This window comes from Curcuma longa, chromosome 1, assembly GCF_044706935.1.
Source record: "Curcuma longa cultivar G26 ecotype Majalengka, Jawa Barat chromosome 1, ITB_CL_G26_1.1, whole genome shotgun sequence".
NCBI lineage: Eukaryota > Viridiplantae > Streptophyta > Magnoliopsida > Zingiberales > Zingiberaceae > Curcuma > Curcuma longa.
Window position 1 is genome coordinate 21769148 of NC_133861.1, and position 19110 is coordinate 21788257.

The 19110-nt window shown below is 35.5% G+C and overlaps 3 protein-coding genes across 3 annotated transcripts; all 3 read right to left on the bottom strand.

Moving 5' to 3' along the window:
• Positions 1-1082: 1082 nt before the first annotated feature.
• On the bottom strand, positions 1083-11498 carry LOC141841512 (phosphoglucan phosphatase LSF1, chloroplastic). Its single transcript, XM_074729688.1, has 10 exons — positions 11148-11498; positions 10626-10732; positions 8762-9218; positions 7690-7758; positions 4425-4546; positions 3888-4103; positions 3589-3700; positions 3355-3467; positions 1646-1793; positions 1083-1395 (listed from the first exon to the last, which is right to left on the bottom strand). Exons 1-10 carry the CDS (start codon positions 11445-11447, stop codon positions 1276-1278), a joined length of 1764 nt encoding a protein of 587 aa, XP_074585789.1. The 5' UTR covers positions 11448-11498; the 3' UTR covers positions 1083-1275.
• Positions 11499-12967: 1469 nt separating this feature from the next.
• Positions 12968-15364, bottom strand: LOC141841437 (uncharacterized). Its single transcript, XM_074729617.1, has one exon. It carries the CDS (start codon positions 15257-15259, stop codon positions 13307-13309), a length of 1953 nt encoding a protein of 650 aa, XP_074585718.1. The 5' UTR covers positions 15260-15364; the 3' UTR covers positions 12968-13306.
• A 1185-nt stretch (positions 15365-16549) lies between these two features.
• On the bottom strand, positions 16550-18434 carry LOC141826144 (protein RADIALIS-like 4). Its single transcript, XM_074713395.1, has 2 exons — positions 18133-18434; positions 16550-16613 (listed from the first exon to the last, which is right to left on the bottom strand). The coding sequence occupies exons 1-2, from the start codon at positions 18432-18434 to the stop codon at positions 16550-16552; spliced, it is 366 nt and encodes a 121-aa protein (XP_074569496.1).
• Positions 18435-19110: the final 676 nt, after the last annotated feature.

Sequence of the window (19110 nt, forward strand, 5' to 3'; positions counted from 1 at the left end):
GTTGAGATGAGATGGCATTTGGAAAGTTGCTGAGGGAATTTTGCTCAATTATGCAGGAGAAAAGGAAGTTATGAGCAATATATGGAGTACTTGATTGAGTTCCCAGCGTAGAGATTATGTATATATACTTATCCAAAGGAGGGTGGAGGGGAGAAGAGTGTGCTCATCTTAGCGACATAGTTAGAACATTATCGCCAATGGAGCCTTGTACTCTCTTGTCTTCGTGCATCATTTACAATAGATGCTAACCAAACATTACATATAGGACTGGTTATTCGATTAAAATCGAATTAAATCAAACTAAATTAATTAAAATTGAACTAAATTAAATTTTTTTAAATTAATCGAGCCGATCAAATTTTCAAATAAAAATCGAACAAACTGAATCAATAAAATATTGATTAATTTAATTTTCAATCAAATTAATCAAAATAATTAAATTTTTTAAATATTATAAAAATTTTACTAATTAATTAAAATTTTATAAATTTACTTACTTAAAAATTTATAATTTTTTTAAATTAATTTAATTTATTCAATTTAATCGAATAAGAAATTTTAAAAACGAAACTCAATCAAATTTTTTTAAAAAAATAATCAAACTAAATTTTTAAATTTGATCGATTCATTAATTTAATTTAATCAAATTTTTACTCATCCCTAATTACATATATTATTACAAAATATTTATTTTAAAAATATATATATATAAGAAAAAATATGAGACCGAAAGGTATGGATTTTAAGAGATTTTTTTATTGTTTATAACAAAAAAAATGTAAAAAATAGAATAAAATAAAATAAACAAAGTTTGACTTATTTGAGATGGAAAATAAAAAGAAAATTTTAAACAAATCTACTGTTCTCGAAAATCACGTGTTATACGTTCATTTACAAGTTTGAAAATACAAATTATTTTAAAAGAATACAAATTGCAGTTAAAAATATGAATCACTTGACTGTCAAATTTAGTCATATCAGTTGCTCAGATTAAATAATCAATACAATTGAATCAAGTAAGTTAATAGGATCGATCAAATTGACTTGGCCATTCAAAAAGAGTTCATCATATTGACCCTGTTGATTGGGGATTTGCGAGTATGATAAAAAGGGAAAAGTTATGAAGCATACACACTATCCTTTGAAGGAAAAGGAAGGCCAGCAGCCTACCATATTTATTAGTAGAACAAGCAACAAACAATCCTTTAAAACATGGTGTTCTTTAGATATATAACCATGAATGCCAAACAAGATAAAGGAAGAAGGGTCGTGTATTTACTTGGGAGCAAGTCTAATAGGGCAAATGGAAAATGCAATGCGCCTTGCTGCAAATGCCAACATGAACCGCTCGTCCTCTGTCAATGGTCTTTCAATTACCTTCACGGACGTCCGATCCTGCAAATTTTATCATGAACAACATGAAAAGTAGATGAGGAAGTATGCTGATGTCTGTTTTGATTAACTTTAACAATAGATGAATGGGAGCTACAAACGTGCTTATAATAACCCCTTGCAAGAAGGAACTGAATTTATGCAACATATAAAATAATATGCATAAAACTGCTCATAAAGAAAAGAATCAGATGATAACTAAGAGCATTAATTCGGACAGTTAAAGCCCAAGAAAATCCCAGATGAAGACTACCTTGATCTGTAGGTGCGAAGGAGCAGGTCTGATCCTAGCTACGTCGCCAACCCTGATGACATTGTTTACATTCCCACGTTCATCTGATTCGACAGGCAATGCTGTTGAGTGTCTCCATTGTCCATTAACAATGAACTTATAGTGATATCTGAGAAAGAAAACACAACTTATCAAGCGATTGACACATTTCAAGTAAAATAAAAAAGAGCAAAAATATATGGGTATCGTAGTCATCAAAGGTTAGGTTTCTGAAACTCAAAAGGTTTCATTATTTTATTTTATTTTTTGAATTTAAATTTATTTATTTTAAAAATAATTTTATCAAATTAATTGGATAGATATGGTTTAGATTTTATTCAAATAAAAAGAGCAATCCAGTGTACGAAGCTCCCATCAATGTAGAGTTCTGGATAAGAGTCTATTGTACGCAGTCTTATCCTGCTTTGTGAAGCTGTTTCCAAGATTCGAACCCGTGACCACTAGATCAAGTAATTACTGTTCAGCTTTAGATTTTATTCAAATTATGGATGAATATTATCTAATGAGAAGTGATATCCTACACGCCTTAAAACATGCGACTGTGCACAATATCATAATCGAGATGTCCGAAAGAAATCCGGGTGCCTGGAACAGTAAATATTTTTTTTTATTTTCATTTTAAAAAAATTTTTGTGTTTAATACTATAACTCAACCCCTAAATCCTAAAAGAAAAATCTTAAATGCTTAACCAGCCAAAAAATAAATAAATAAAATTCATTTTAAAATTTTTTGTGTTTAATACTATAACCCAACCTCTAAACCCTAAAGGGAAAATCTTAAATGGCTTAATCGTAAGTCAAAAAAATAAACAAAAAATAATTTTTGTTTTAAATTTTTTTTATTTAATACTATAACCCAACCCCTAAACCCTAAAAGAAAATTCTTAAATGACTTAACCATAAGCCAATAAAAAATTAAAAAAATAAAATGATACTATTTACTGTTCCAGGCATCCAAAATTTTTTCAGATGCCCAGATTCTGATGTTGCGCACAGTCGCGTATTTTAAGACGCGCAGAATATCAATTATAATTATCTATCCGTGTGACCTAGAGGTCATGAGTTCGAGTCTTGGAAATAATCTCTTGTAAAGCAAGGTAAGGTCGCGTACAATAGATCTTTCTCCATGACCCTGCATTAATGAGAGCTTCGTGTATTGGATTATCCTTTTTTTTATCTATCCAGTTCATATGGACAAGCAACAATTTATCTCTATCACAGGGGAAACCCTCTATATAAATGCATCAACTCACCATACAAAGTGAGCACCATTTTCTATATTTTCTATTTTTGTTGCTTGGGGTTCTTCAAAATTAGGACAGAACCTCTACTACCTGATGTCAGCAGAGAGGCTGTCATCATTGTATCTTGGGGTATTAGTGCTACATTATCCTGCATGAAAGAACAGAATCTTGCCTTAGCACAATTTTCTTAGCTCTGGATTTTATCTTCTTCATCTTTTTATTAACATAAAATTTCCATATTTAATTTGATGAAATTATTGCCTAATAATTTTCTGTTATTTTGTAGAATAAGATTTTTATATATATGTTGTCAAGATCTAACATAAAACATGAGTGACCAATGAAACAGATTTTCCAAAGGTTGTGTGCCTATAAGAGCACTCATCAAGAAACAAAATACTCAATAATAAAGAACATGAAACATACTTTCCATGTCGAAGTCTATGTTCAACTTCAAATTTCGATCCACCCTTGTAAACAGCCTTAATATTATCTTTCCAATTGTTAGTGAAGTCCCCAACCAAGCACACCTCGTCACCCTGCAATCAATTTATGTTGAGTTGGGGTAATTAAGCAGAGTTATCATTCCACATAATAATTAAGCAAAATACAAGCACATATGAAGGAAATGTCTGCTGCTCATGTCGAGAAGTGGCCTACCTCACCACATCCATTGCTCCATACAAAATTGACAGCGTGTGTGGGAGGTCCTCCTTGATTTCCATTTTCTACCATTGCAATAAGATCCCAAGTGGCCCAAACAATTGCTGCTCTGGAATCAAACGTAACATGTATAAGGCTTTAGAATCACAAGACAGAAATACTTTAGATGCATAAGCAAGTGGAGCACATGATGCTGAATTGCTGCCAAATTCTTATTCATAATCTTTAGTTTGAATCCTTTTAAAGGGAAACTGAAAAAGTGTATTCATTGGAATGGTAGTTTTCCAAATATTTACCTATCAGGTCTACATGGGTGCAATCCGGTGACAAAGTTATGTGCAGCATGGAGAGCAGTATCTTGAATCCAGTGTAAATAGGCAATCACACAGGCTGGTGATCTGTCAAATCCTGTCGTACATGTAACAAATATTCGGAAGTTTTTCCTCAGAAGTCTTAGTAAAAGACCTACGCAGAATGGAAGTTTCTTTCTCAGGTCTAGAGAGTCCACTTCTCTGCAAAATGTCACACAAAATACATCAAAGACTTAGGGGAATAAAATAAAAGGTTAAAAATCTCCATAATTTTTTTGAAAACCTTCCTAAATGCACAGATTAGTCTAACAAAGCATCATGCTGTAACAGATTGCCGAGAGCAACGAAAGATGTTACAATGTTTAAGTAAAACATCCAAGTTGAAACTTTTTAGATCATCACTTGTTCATGTTTATACAAAAGCATCTATCATATGCATTCAGACATAAAAACTCTTAGTGGGAGGAAGACCAAATCACATGAAGGTTTAAAGTTGATAAGCAATGTTAACTTAACACGTACCTTATAGGATAGTTAACCATTAATATGTTGTTTTGACGACAGAAGTCATTGATGGATGCTGAATTGATTCCCCAATTAGCACGCTCAATGTCACTTTGGAAATTTAGAACAGCAGTGATGCCCTGAGGAGGCATCCAAATATTATTATTCATTGTAAATTTTAAAAAATCCACCTAAAGTGCCTAGATAGCAGAGTAGCATAATGTTGCTCAAATGCACATGCAAACACCCCCAAATTGTTTGAACAGAAACTATTCCAGATGCAAGAAACCCATATAACAAAGCATTATGATGAACAAAATATTCCATGCAGAGGTCAGCAAAAACAAGATCCTCGATAAACAAGACAAATACCTATGGTTTTTGGCAATGCAAATAGAAAGATGAATCATGGTAGAATAATCAAAGATTAACTGCAGAAATTTTAAAAAAAAAACAATGACAAGTTACAAAAGAATTAAACAAAAGAGCCAGACAGTGTAGGCCTAACATTCCAGAAAGATAGAATTAGATCTCCAGTCATCATGCTTATGCACCTCTATGGGTGGTCCTACACAGAGCCCTTTTATCTCATCCTTATGTATCTGAATATAACCCTCGGTAGATCTGTATAGGAAGTGTTAGCATCCATGAAATCAAGATGTACTTGAAGACACTTCCCCACCCAAATACACTTTTCCAGAATTTCTAACACTACTATGCAAAACCAAACTCAATACGATAAACTAATATCCACATAGTTTGTTCTAAAAACAAGGGGATTCACAAGGTTTGGTCCATGTGGATTTTACCCCAATTTATGTTTATTTTTTATTAATTGAATGCAAAAGCTTACTTTATCTGAATGAACCAGATTGGAACCCTATTATTGAGAACCAAAACCTAGCTTCATGGATTTGGAACCAAAAAATTACTCTGCTCCTTGTCTACCTAATTCCATTTTTCATATATAACAATTTGATTGTTAAATTTTTTTTAAAAAAAAATAATCAAATAGACTATCCTGGTGAGGATCCTAATTTGTTTTTTTCATTGGGTGATCTCCTAAACAATAATGTTATGGATTGAAACACCAGATCGACAGGAAAATATTTAATTTACAGCAGTTAATCACTTTGTCAATGAAGACATCCATATAATTATCAACTAACTAGGATAGTAAACTCATTACTTTTGGATGGACTTGCAACAAAATTCTACATTAGCACATGTGACACAAATGCAGGATGGCATTTAGTTCTTTTAATTGAATTTAACATCAACTGGGACTAGGATAAAAATTAAATGACAACTTGGACCTAACAAAATAAAGTATAATTCTGAACATGGTGTGATAAACATCTTGTAACATAGATTGTTAAGCTGACTAGCATCCTAGAAGATTCACCTAAACTAAAAAAGGTGGCACGGTGCATGAAGCTCCGCCAATATGGGGTTATGGGGAAGGGCTCTATTGTACGCAACCTTACTCTACATTGCAAGAGGTTGTTTCCATGACTTAATCCTATGACACAAATGCAAGATGGCATTTAGTTCTTTTAATTGAATTTAACATCAACTGGGACTAGGATAAAAATTAAATGACAACTTGGACCTAACAAAATAAAGTATAATTCTAAACATGGTGTGATAAACATCTTGTAACATAGATTGTTAAGCTGACTAGCATCCTAGAAGATTCACCTAAACTAAAAAAGGTGGCACGGTGCATGAAGTTCCCGCCAATATGGGATCCTGAGGAAAGGATCTATTGTACGCAACCTTACTCTACATTGCAAGAGGTTGTTTCCATGACTTAAACCCGTGACCACTAAGTCACACGGCAATAATTTTACTATTACGCCAAGGTTTCCCTTCTGAATGATATTCCAAGAAATGATATGCTTATGTAAACAATAAGAGATGTTCATGGTCTAATGCAAACAACATATTCTGTGTGCAACACTATTAAGAGAAAAAAAATACTAATTCACCTTAGATTGCCAAATGACTACAGGAATTGATACACTTATGCAAACAACATGGTTTGAAATCTCAGTGTGTCAGGGCAAAACGGTCAAAACTTATCATTTTAATAAATCACATAAACTCGATACCACCAACATCAAGGTTCAAAATCTCATATTGTGTCATAGTTTTGGTCTTTGATGAGAAAGATATTGTTCTAATATCGTGTCAATGCTCCAAGGTATGGTGTCAGTGACAAATTGGAAGTTGAAGAAAAAATGAGATAAAGCAAAGGAAGAAGACATTGTCTGTACTGAGTGATATCCATTTTTGGTAATTTACCAGAATGATATGTTTTAACTATTTCACTAGGCATGGTATAAGATTTAAAACTATGCTCTCCTTCCTATGCTTCATCTCCTTCCTTCTTTAACTTCAATTCATTACCGGCACCATACATCGAAATATCAACATGACACTAAAACAATATCGTTCAAGCCAAAGATTGAAACTTTGACATGACTCGAGATTTTGAACCTTGGCAAATAATAAATGATGTTGATGGCCTGATGCAAACAACATATTCTATGAGCAATACTATTAAGAAAAAAACACTGATTCACCTTGCCAAATGACTACAAGAAATGATACGCTTATTGAAACAATAAGTTGATGTTGTTGGCCTAATGCAAGCAACATATTCTGAGTTATGAACAAGAAAACATTTAATTTTCTAAATGTCAAGTAACACTTCATAGTTGACATTCATTATCAGTCCTTCAGATGGCCTATTTCACCAATGTAAATTGATATACCACCTAAACATATTCAAGAGAAACTAATGACTAAGAGACTTCACTTGGTCATGACAAACTTGATTTGTCTGGCAAGCCAAGAATAATGCCTTCTTACTTAGTATCACCCGGATGAGAATTGACCAGCTTCCCCCAAGCAAGGCTTGGAAATGTATGTTTGTTTAAAACAAGTATTTGGTGATAAAAATGTAAGCAGCAACAGTTTATTATTGGTGGGTTTGTATATATTACTGAGAAGTTTGCATCAAGTATGCCTGTAAATACTTATTATGTTCATTTCAATATCCCTAATGTTTCAAAAAGTTAATGAGCATTGGCAGTTATGTTTACGATCATGATATGTGGAACTAACTTCTGAAAGATTATTGTTTTGTTCAGTTTTTCATTCTAATAAAACAAATTTTGTAAGGCATAGAATTTCCAAGTTTTGATGGTTAACATACAGACAATCAGCACTAAGTGAATGACAAGAAAAAAAAACAAATCATGGAAATATTACTTACAATTTTTGCCAGTGCCTGCACATCCGTTTCTGTTTGTATGCATGAACCAACGTATATACTATCTGTAATCTGGACAATGGTAGAACCGATCACATATTCAGCAATGAATATCAGAAACAAGGACCTTGATGTTTGAGATGCCAAATTAAATGATTGATGCTAAATTGTTTGGAATTTTAAGTTTTATCATTATAAAAACAGAATGCCCTTTTTTTTTTGTTGAGGTATCTCAAATTCTAAGCATAACTGTAAGCATATGAAGTTCCATAAATCTTATAGATTATCCTAACTATTTGGGGCTGGCTACATGGACTTTACTGTCCATGAGCTCTATACACATGATATTCTGGTCAAATGGTTGTTATTGACTTTCTAGAAGACCAAAAGAATGAATTTTTCGCTTATGAATCTTTCAAAGATCAATTTTGCATGACCTAGGTTTTAGATATTTAGCAAGTCAAGGCATTGTTTCTGTTTCTACATTTATCAAGAAATTTCAAAGTAATCCTAATTTCATACAATTTCATAACAGGACAATTTGTTTATCTCTAGAGACAAGCAAATTTATACATTTGTGTCATGGTGAATGTGTATGATTTCTCAGACACAAAGCTAAGAGTGAAACATGATTATCTTTGTTAGCTAATGGTTTAAACTGCATGGATGGTTACATTCACATGTTGATAGGATACATTGTGGAAAAACTTAAAGGAACTGGATCTATGATGCCTTGCATGTAGCCTAGTTGTATTTGTTCAATTTCTGATTCACGATGAATAATGGGTATGCTTCCTGTTAGAAGAAGAATGGAGTTTCACACATGCATCTGGCATCTGCTTATACTTGAGAAGGTATGTAATACTATAGATTTTTAAAACTACTCAGAAGTGAACCATGCATTGTTTCTGTCTCTATATGAATCAACAAAATTAGGATTTTATAACTTTGAGTCACTGGTGATTGAGCACCAGTAAAATTCATGGAATGGTATTAAGCATCTATATAAATGAGGAACAAGTAACAAAGAGACCACTTAATACTGAAAGAAATGGTATTGAAATTTTTTTATTACCCTGCTAAATTGCATGCCAAGTGAATGGTTATAATACAACTCGCCTTTTGCTCGATCAAGTGCTTTGATATATTCCTCGAGCGGAAAACTACCATAAGCCCATTCTCCCTGCTCTTCCTCAGAAAGAGTACTTATAAGTTCATGGGCATGTTTAGCTAAAGGGTGGCTATGGCTCTGCAATAGGGAATTAACAGATCCCTGACTGGATAAAAGCATCCATCCTTCTGATTGTAGAAACTTTGCTGAGAATATGGCAAAGCCAGATTTCCCATTTGCCTCAGAATCTGAATACAGATCTTTTGCCAAGACATTTTTATTCCAAGTAGCAAATGCTACTTGGCCTTTGTTAAACAAGGTATGGTAAACAGCACTTGGGTGAAGATGTTGAATTGGGTAAGGAGAAAATGGTCTTTCAAGTACAAGACTAAAAGATCCTTTATTGTTCTTGAGCATCATCCTGGAAGAAAAATGACAATCAACAGAAAGAGGTCATCATTAAAGACTGAAACGTTAACCTGTTTTGTAACTCGATGTATGCTAAACATTCTTCCAAACTCTGAACTTTCATGTGGATTTTAAAGATAAATTAAAGAGCCATTTTTCTTGACATCCACAAACAACTTGTTTTGAAGCTCTCATATTACATGTGGCATTAAAATATAGAGTAAAGAGAGAATGATGATGGCCATTCTTCAACTTTCCACATCAGAAAGAAATTTTTTATTTCAGTTAGAATGTCAAGTGAGTAAAATCAGTAGCATAGATAGCATGAGTTATGATTCTAATATAATATGATGACTATGAAAATTCTAGCTCACTAATGATATAAAGACACAAATTATTATTCCATTAAATTTGTTTACCTACATCTTGTTGAAGTGAAATTTTAGGGACTAGTGTCACAACCCACCAATTTTCAAGCCCAAGAAAACTTCTTGATTCACTGTTTAGCCCACCCTATTAGCCCATGATCTTGACCAATGATCCATTATTCTAAATATTTCAATAGGATTTTCTCAGCATCAAATGTTTTATACAAGATTTCTAGACACATATTGTACACTGTCGAATCAATATTATCCTAGCTGTCTATTCATAAGGAAGATGCTTATAAATGTCTCCTTTATCTTCCTTTGTGATCATCCTCAGAACTAAAAAACCTCCTCACTTACTACTCTCTCAAGCCCTCTCAATCTCTTTTAGCTTTTCTTGTGTGAAGCCTTTGTGGGGATAAGTATCTTAAGTGTTGCACGAGTGAGTGGGGTTAAAAACAAGCCTATGATACTAGGTTGTGATTCTCAAAAAATATTGTCCGCCTATGAACTAATTTGATGTTGATCCAACTAAAAGGCATCTTTGCAAGGATATCAATAATTAAATGTACTTTTCGTATCAAAAGGAAAATTATGCGCAATTCTAAAATTCTCTAGTGACTAAAACAGTATGAAGAAAATCATGTGATTATCTATTTTATCCCTGTTATTCAAGTTTCAACATAACATAAATCCAGCTCTTGATAAAATATATTTGTCTTTTTGTGAAAACATGCTAGTGACCCAAGTCTTTTAAGTGTACATGAAGTTGAACATAAAAAGAAAGTATATAAAAAGTATATCCAGCAGAATTGGTGTCTTTTTTATACCAAACCAAAAGGCATTTCAAGCTTTGATGATAATCGGATATACAGTGGTATAAAGGATTTAATTCATGTCATGTAGTACACCAATTATGGTTTAAGTCCTGAAACATTATGTATGCTTTGATACTCATAGAACTATATCTGACAATTTGGTTTCATTTGATGCCAAACCACAGGAAGGAGCTCAACAATAATGAAGCGCAAACAGATGGTAGGATATCATACTCTGCATCCTTGAAGTCCTTTATTTCAGTGAATCCACCATCTGGCGCGCCATTTGCCTTCTTCAATGCGTCACCAACCATTACTATTCGTGATTTTTCTGCATTACCCTTCAAAGGGAAAACATAAATATAGGAAACATAGAGCTTTTAGCCTACGGATAAAAGAAGCAACTACTTTAAACAAAAATGAACGAGAAAAAAAAAGCAGGCTCAAGAATTCAGGATTTAAAGCCAACTATTCCAGTCAAATAAAAAAAGGTAAACAACTCCGGAAAGAAAGGAAAACAAGAAAAGAAAGTCAATTACAAAGGCAACGAATGAACGTAATTAATCGTATCTCATCACTGGCTTCACGTAGCTTTTGGAAAATGATTTTAAAAAATAATCTGAGATTCTGAAGGATATCATCGCCTTCAAACTATTTCTGATCCCAAGAACCCACCACAGATAAACAAGGAGGCACGCGATTTCTGATGCCTCAACAAGCACTGGAGCAAATCCAAGACAAAGATCGGAATAATACCCCTTTCATGAGCGAGTGGACGAAGATCCTTCCATCCGTGGAGAGCGCGAAACGGATGCCCAACGGCCTCTCCAGTGTGACCATGTACTCGTTAAGATTCATCTTATACGGAGTCTCATTCGACATTGCGGAGATCCTAACGAGATTTTTCCTCGCGATCGCCTTCCTCGCGCGGGGCGAGCACTTGGGGAGTCGGACGAGCGAGCCACCACCTCGAATCGAGGACGAGCGATCGCTCCTGCGCCCGCCGAAGGAAGAGGAGCATACGGAGGAGTGAGGGAGCTGGCAGAGGAGCGCCATGGGTCGGTGAGGAGGCGGAGACGGCGGAGGAGGGAGCCGAGGAGGAGAAGGGAGTGGTGGAGACCATAGCATCGACGGTCACTGATCCATATGCCACGTGGACGCACCGGGAAGGGTGGTGGGCCCACTGAACGTCTTCGAGAAAGGGCAGCTTCACGTGCTTAATGCTTCGCCGTCCATGCGGATCGCAAAAAAATATCTTTTTTTTTCCTTTTTTATTTGATATTTATCATGAATAAAAAAAACCAAAATAGAAGAATGAAGGGAAAAAAAATCAAATTAAATGAGTAGACTCCCAATTTGATCATATTATTAAAATAAATTTAATTTTATTGTTTTTAGTGAGAAATTATTGTCCTGAATTAAATATTTTAAAAAAATATATATTTAATGGCTAATAGATATTAAATATTTAATGGTAAAAAAACATTTTTTGCATAAAATATAAATTTTTAAAACCATATAGATATGATCAAACTTAAAATTTGAAAACAATTATATAAATATATCATTTAGATCAAAATAATTACACAATTTTGCTCTACTTAAACCCAATCATACTTTTAAATAATTGAACAAATAAAAAAACAATTTACTAATTATACTTTTAAAAATGCTTTATAATTATTTTTCTATTAAAATTAAAATTTAAATATATAAATGCATTCCAAACGATCCTAATTTTGATTTTAAAAAATTAAAGTAACTATAGAATAATTTGTACCGCTACTTTTTAATTATTTTCTAATATATAAATATATTTTAGGAGGCTATTCAATTCTACTATTTATTTATATTCATTCAATCCATATAAAATTAATTAAATAAATAAATTTAAATAATTTATTAAATTAAATAAATAAATTTAAATATATATATTTAATTTATTAATATTTAAGAATAAAAATTATTAATTGTTCATGAATAAAATTTATAAATTATATTTATAAATAAAATTTTTTATCTATAATAAATAGACAAACTGAATAACTAATTAAATAATCTTTAAAAAAAATAAAAATATCAATAAATCAAATAAATTTAAATTTAGAGTTCGATAATATCTAAATGAAATAATCTCGATCTTATAAAAATAAAAGTCAATTGAACAACTATTTTAATGACTTAATTACTTTTAAACTAAACTTAATTAGTTTTATTTCAATGATGGTGTAGCAATTATAACTATAGTTATTATGTACACTAAAAATACTAAATCAACAACAAAATTATTCTACATAAAATATTGTTATATTAAAATATTTTTATTATTCAAATTTGATCAAGATCACTTAAAATAATTTTAAAAATATTATATAATAGTTGTTAAATAATATTAAAGTGATTTAGACCAAATTAAAATAATTTTAATAAATTTTAAATAATTTTTATAAAGTTAATAAAGAATAGTTTGATATAAAAGTACTTGAGATCATGTTGCTGAGACAAGATTCTTGAGATCATGAAGATTTTCACCAACAAATACCACAACATATTAGTTGTTGAATGAAGTTCTTACAACAAGTTCCACAACAAAGCCATATGCATTTTAATCATCCCAAGTCGGTTGGATCGCTAAGGAGGAATGGGGAATGCAAGTCTTAACTTAAACTCTTTGCTCAAACATCGAAATAATATGTAGTTGCACCGAACCACTTAAGAGATTCCAACACATGAAAACTCTGAGAAAATGTACTGAACTATATTTATGGAATCTCCCACATGAGCAAAGCAAGTCCTTATATATCACTAAAAAGCAAACTCTAATTATCTTGAATTTATTTTGTGAAGTGAAATGATCATGATCCAAAGATGACAAGATCTCAAATGACAGACATAATATAGAAACAGTAGCAAGGTTATTTGTTACCAGGAGGTCCTTCAAGAAGCCTATTGACTTTCTTCAGAAGGCCATCCATGTCAGCAACTAAATTGTCTATCATCTCTGGCTTCAATCCGTTGGAAGATCCTACTTCACTCTCAGCTGGCACAAACCCATTGAGCTTGGAAATCATCCTCTCAAGGCTCTTCCTCACATATGGAAGTGGAGACTTGGTAACAGGTGATGTCTTAGTTTGAGAACTGATACTCTCTGTGCCAGTAACAATACTTGGAGTTCTTACATCAGTTGCATTGCTATTTAAGTCGATCTGCGAATCAGCATTACTCTTCCCCATTTCCTTCTCCTGCAAAAAGTTGACTCTTTTTGTTCCGTTTGCGTTGCTATTTTCTCCGACCAACGTAGTTTCAGAACCAGCTTCACCATGCCTCATCTTCCTTCTCTTTTGAATTTTACCTGTTTCAATAGGAACAGTTGCATCAGCACCTTTGATGGTAGGAGCTTCATTACTAGCCAAACTGGTTTTCTTGTTCCTCTTTGACGTAGAGACTTCTGTTGTCGCATTATTATCCGTGGAGTTCTGCGCAAATTGTTGCTCCATCCTGCCCAATTCATTCTGTAAATTAGCATCACCGGAGTACAAGGAGCTTCTAAACTTTTGGAAGAGGTCACTATGTGTGATGGTCGATCGAAATAACTTCGGACTTAAAGGGTTTACTGCCACAGATCGTAGAATTGTCAAGGCCGCAATCATAGAACTCTGGTTGCCATCAGAGACAACATGAATCTCATCATCTTCCTTCTTAGACACATGACAAATGGACTTGATAGAGGATGATTCCGAACCTTCGGTCGCTTTGATTGGGTTTGTCTCTACTTCATAGTTCGTCGGAAAAGAGCGTCTAACATCAATTTCATTGGCATAGGGAGGTGACAAGTACTTGCTTCTTTTGTGTTCTCGCCCACTAGACCTCCTTTCCCTCTCAAACAAAATACCATCGTTCTTCGTTTGTTCTTCAGATGACAATTGTGGCAAGTTTGGTTTATCCAGCTCAATATCATTCTTAACACCAAAAGATCTTCTTTTCTCACCTTTCGTCTTTGGCACTGGTGATTCGGATGATTGCGATGTGCTTGACAAGTTAAAAGCAGAAACTTTGTCCATGTTCTCAAGTGACTCTGCTACTTCCGGATCTGTTCCAGCAATAAGTTCAGCAACACTCCTTTCTTTATTCTTGTGATTTGAGGCCTCTGCGATCGGCGGCCCTTTCACCGCCCTGCTATAATTCACCTTGCCCTTCAGTTGAAGCTCATCGACGGCCGCATCATCCAATGGAGGGTAATCACTCTCCACTAGGTCGGTCGGAAATTGAATCTGTCGTCGGAGAGCCAAACCCCAACAACGCAGCAACACCACCTCAAGCATATCAACACCTGAAGCATCTTTAGCAGCGTCAAGCAGACGCTTACAGAACTGTTCAGGCGAATAATTAGGGATCGAACAGTTTCCAACGCCTTCAAGGATCAAATTCGTCGAGCAACGACAGAACAACTCCGACATCAATCGATACTCCGTCTCAACCAAGGCGTCCTTGACAGCTCTCACGAAGCGAGCGGAGGTATTCTGCCTCAGCATCCGCGGCAAGTCCTCTTCGAAAGGTATCACTTTTGATGCCTCCAACCAAGCAACGTTATCGGCGTCGCCGAAGAAGGAAACGACGACTTCGGTCTCGGAAGCGATTTCCGACGAGAGATCAACGACGACCTTACCCGGCCACCAAGTTCTGACCTTGAGCTTGCCCCAGACCATGTCGCCTACCCGAAACGCTCCCCTCTCTGGTTCCGCTCGATCGGGGAGAACAGGGGAAACCATGGGATCGGGCGCGCCGCGGCTTCGCCGATTGGGAGAAGGGCGATCGGGAAGCTTCGTCGACGACGGTGGATCTTCCGCTTGGGGTTTGAGAGGTTCCATTTGGCAGCGAAGCGAACGGCAACCAAGACGAAGAAGAACGGAGCGGAAAGGTGGGGTTGGCTGCTTGCTGCTTGGAGCAGGGTAACATGTTAAACATACCCGAAACCTCACCCTACCGCCATTTCGGTGAAACTAAGCTTCATTATTGGTGGGTACTGAAAGGAGTCTTTCAATCTGTGCTCCGTGTAGAGATTTTTTTTAAGGACGACGGTGGACGGTGGACTTCGGCTATCGAACCGAACTGTTGATGGCTCCACGTTTTGATGAATGACCCCCACCATGAGGATCGCGGAGTTCGGTGTCAGGCTGCGGACACACTCTGACTCTTTTGACCAGTCGGCTTCGGACACCTGTCGACACCGTTCTACTAGGGGTAGGATGTAGACAGTAAGATTTTTCAAACTCTAGGGGGTATTTTGACATAATCCAATTTATATGTGCCCGTGCGAATGTTCCTTTGTATTATTAATTTTTAACCAAAATACCAAAGGGTTTCTTTTTAAAATCATAAAAAAGTTTTCCTTAACTTTTATTGTATCACCTTTTTCTCCATATTTTGCTATTTTGAATGAGATTAACATGACTTTAGAAGAATCGTCGTTGGTGCCAATGAGGTAAATGAGTGATTTTTATGATAATAAATTTTATCTTATTTTATTAAAAATAAAATCGATTGCTCTAATAAGAATCATCATGTCTCAAGGCCTTCATATATGGTGCAAAGCGTTATTAGAGAAGCTTGACTTGTCTTCTTAGCTAGCTAGTGCCGTCATTCAAATCATATTCATGAGCTTAGGGAAGGTTATGGTGGGGTTGTGAAGCCTAGCAATTCTATAAGCTAGACTTTGATATCAAATTGGCACCGAAAGGGAGGAAGAACAAGTTGACGATGAAGTAGCTAGTAGTTGGCTTCCCACTAGATGGTCCAATTACCACATATATAGCTAGAGAACTTAATTTTAAGAATAGAAAAGAGGGAAGATAACTGCAAAGAAATCCACCTTCGAGTAAGTGATCGAAAATGATTCTACTTAGACATGAAGAAATTCATCTTCAAAAAGAAGAATAATCTAATTATTCAAACAACTATATATGATTTGAATGATGTAACAAAAGTTATGCCCAAACAATTAACCCAATTGCATCTATATATGTCATGATAATAAAACTTTAAAAATATCAAAATAAGCACATAGAAATTTTCAATAAGTAATTAAAGGAAGAGAAACAGAAGAAAGCTAGATGGTTGATATTTCTATTTGAGATCGTCTTCGGATGAGTCGTCGGACATCAGGCTTCTTCATTGACGAAGTCGTCGTACAGATCCCACGAGCGGTTGGAGAAGATAATATCCCTATAGAGCTTCAAAGAGAAGGAGAGTAAAAAAGGAGGTTAGGAGGTGCTCTAGCTCAGTCACTCAGACGCTCAAATCCATTCACTAACGAGAGATGAAGAAGAAGAACAGGCCATGCGGGAATTTGGAAAGTAATGGGGGGAGAAGAGTTTTCATATGTGTATGCGTTCCTGCGCCCGCAAAAAGTTGGGTTATTATATGGAGTTATAAGAGGAGAAGTCACATCTACGGTTAGACGACTATCCCATCGTCGTGGTGGTTGAGGGTCCCATTACCATCATTCATGCTTAGTACTAAACATGGTCATGCTGTATTAATGGGGTAGGTGATCTATTGTTAGATAATTTACTGTTCCACGTGTCGTTCAAGTGGCGGTCCGGCAAGATAAGTAAGAGAATGAGGGAGGTAGTAACAATGGAGTGAGGCTACTTGGGCGGGAGTGCTGACTCGACGAGATTGAGTTGACCGAGGAGTCAACCTCTATCTTGGAGATCACAAAGTCAATCAAGAGTAGAGCCAGTTGGACAGGGAATCGGATGTTGGGTTCGTCACAGGATCGTGCATTGAGCCAAGTTGGTCACGAAGTCGGGCATTGAGTTGGAATCAATCGGTCTCGGAATCAGGCATTGAGTCAAAGTCGATCGGTCTCGAAGTCGAACATTGTATCCGACGTGTTAACTTCACCATGACTCAGACCTTGACTTTCTTGATTAGGGTATATCAATCCATAACAATGGAATATGAAAGCTTCATAGGATTCTAAGATGACTTTTTTTCGTGCTAGCTAACTAGTTCTGTCCATCGAAATCATCCATAAAATCGCATGGAGCTCCTCTTCGTTCTAGCTTTGTGCATCGAAACCATCATTGTCGGAACATACATAGAACACAATTCTTTTATTTTTCATCAGATCAAGTACATATTTATACTGATCAAATACTACTACATCAGCACCACTAATTAAGATTAACTACATGCCCATGACACTACATGGACACTCAGATTCTACTTCACCTGCTAGATCTTCAAGATCCTCAGCCTGCCATAATTGGAAACACCAAATCTATGAGAACTCATTAAGATATTAAAAATGCACCAAATTAAGAAAACAAGGGAGAATATATATATACATCTAGCTAGTATGCAACACAAAGTGCATGCACGTGAACATGCATGATGAGTGGAATCTATGATGCTAATGATATATGTAGCTTATCCATAAGTATAATTAACCTAATGGATTAGATATCATGTGAGGGTTACTTTCCATGTCTCCCTCTTCGTAAAGCCAACCATGCACAAAGATTCTCTCTAAAATTTTTTTTCTTGTCATAGTATAATTTTCTCCGATTTAATCTCCATATGTTTTAATTAAGATGAATTTTGATGGTTTTAACAGAATATATATGATCAATATATGTGAGAGAGAAATTTATCGCAAGCTAGCTAATTTGTGAATTAACGAAAAGCTCAAGATCATGAGCAATTAATTGTGGTAGGATATATATTTAACGGCCACCTTTGCTCCTGGTCGCCGCCGGCGCCGCCGCCACCGCGGCGGCCTGCGTTGTAGGTGGTGGGGTAGTGGTAGAACGGCTCGGCGGTCGTCTCGATGAGCTCGATGTCGTCGAGGAGGCGCTCGTAGTGGCGCACCACTTGGTCGACGGATTTCCCGCCGCCGACGGCGCGGGCGACGCGCCCCCAGCGGTCGGGGGTGCCCTCGCCGTAGCGCGCCAGCGCCACCTCGAACCGCTTGTTCTCCTCCTTGCTCCATGCCTCCGCCGGCAGCCTGCTGCGCGTCGACGAGGAACCGGAAGCCATGGCGGTTGGGGCGGGCTGCTGTGGGTTGGCTGTCGCCATGACTGGTGGAGTCTTATAAGCAGGAGGAGGAGGGAGGGTGTGGTGGTGGTGGTGGTGGTGGTGGTGGAGTAGTAGTAGTGCTTCGTTGGTGATTCGGAGAATATTATCGAGCAGAAGTGCTAAATCTGATGCAGATGTAAAGATCTGGAATTGTATTCTAATTGTGCGTGATAGACTTCAATTATAATTACAACAAAATGTTGTTTTATTATTTCTTTAATTAAGAATTTTGAGGGCAAAGTCAAGAGAAAACAGAATTATATATATATATATATATATATATATATATATATATATATATATATATATATATATGAACATTTCAGAGAGAAAAGTCAATTATAATTTTTTTAAATTTATATTTCTTTTTGATGTTTGATGCATAAAACATCAAAGACGGTTGGAGCGATGGGTGCAACATAGAAGAAGATATCGGTGCCACCAGTATAGTATATAGTATATATACGTGATATTTGAACAATTAGTAATAAATTAGACATCACATCGAGAGTTGCTTCATTTTCTAAATTTATTTGATAGACAGAATATGACATCGAACTGTCTATCTTAGAATTAGTCAATGTATATTTGATATTTACGTTTTGTTTGGGAGGATGTGAGGGAATGAGAAGGGTAA

Bases quoted from the DNA above. Each gene is read 5' to 3' on its own strand.
- LOC141841512 (XM_074729688.1), bottom strand. From the start codon at position 11,447: ATGGCGCTCCTCTGCCAGCTCCCTCACTCCTCCGTATGCTCCTCTTCC. The intron at 4,547-7,689 runs GTAAGTAATATT...ATGCCTCCTCAG, and splicing joins TGCAGGCACTGGCAAAAATT to GGCATCACTGCTGTTCTAAA. The intron at 4,104-4,424 runs GTACGTGTTAAG...GACATTTTGCAG, and splicing joins ATGGTTAACTATCCTATAAG to AGAAGTGGACTCTCTAGACC.
- LOC141826144 (XM_074713395.1), bottom strand. From the start codon at position 18,434: ATGGCTTCCGGTTCCTCGTCGACGCGCAGCAGGCTGCCGGCGGAGGCA. The intron at 16,614-18,132 runs GTGGCCGTTAAA...GAAGCTCTATAG, and splicing joins GGCGGCGACCAGGAGCAAAG to GGATATTATCTTCTCCAACC.
- LOC141841437 (XM_074729617.1), bottom strand. From the start codon at position 15,259: ATGGAACCTCTCAAACCCCAAGCGGAAGATCCACCGTCGTCGACGAAG.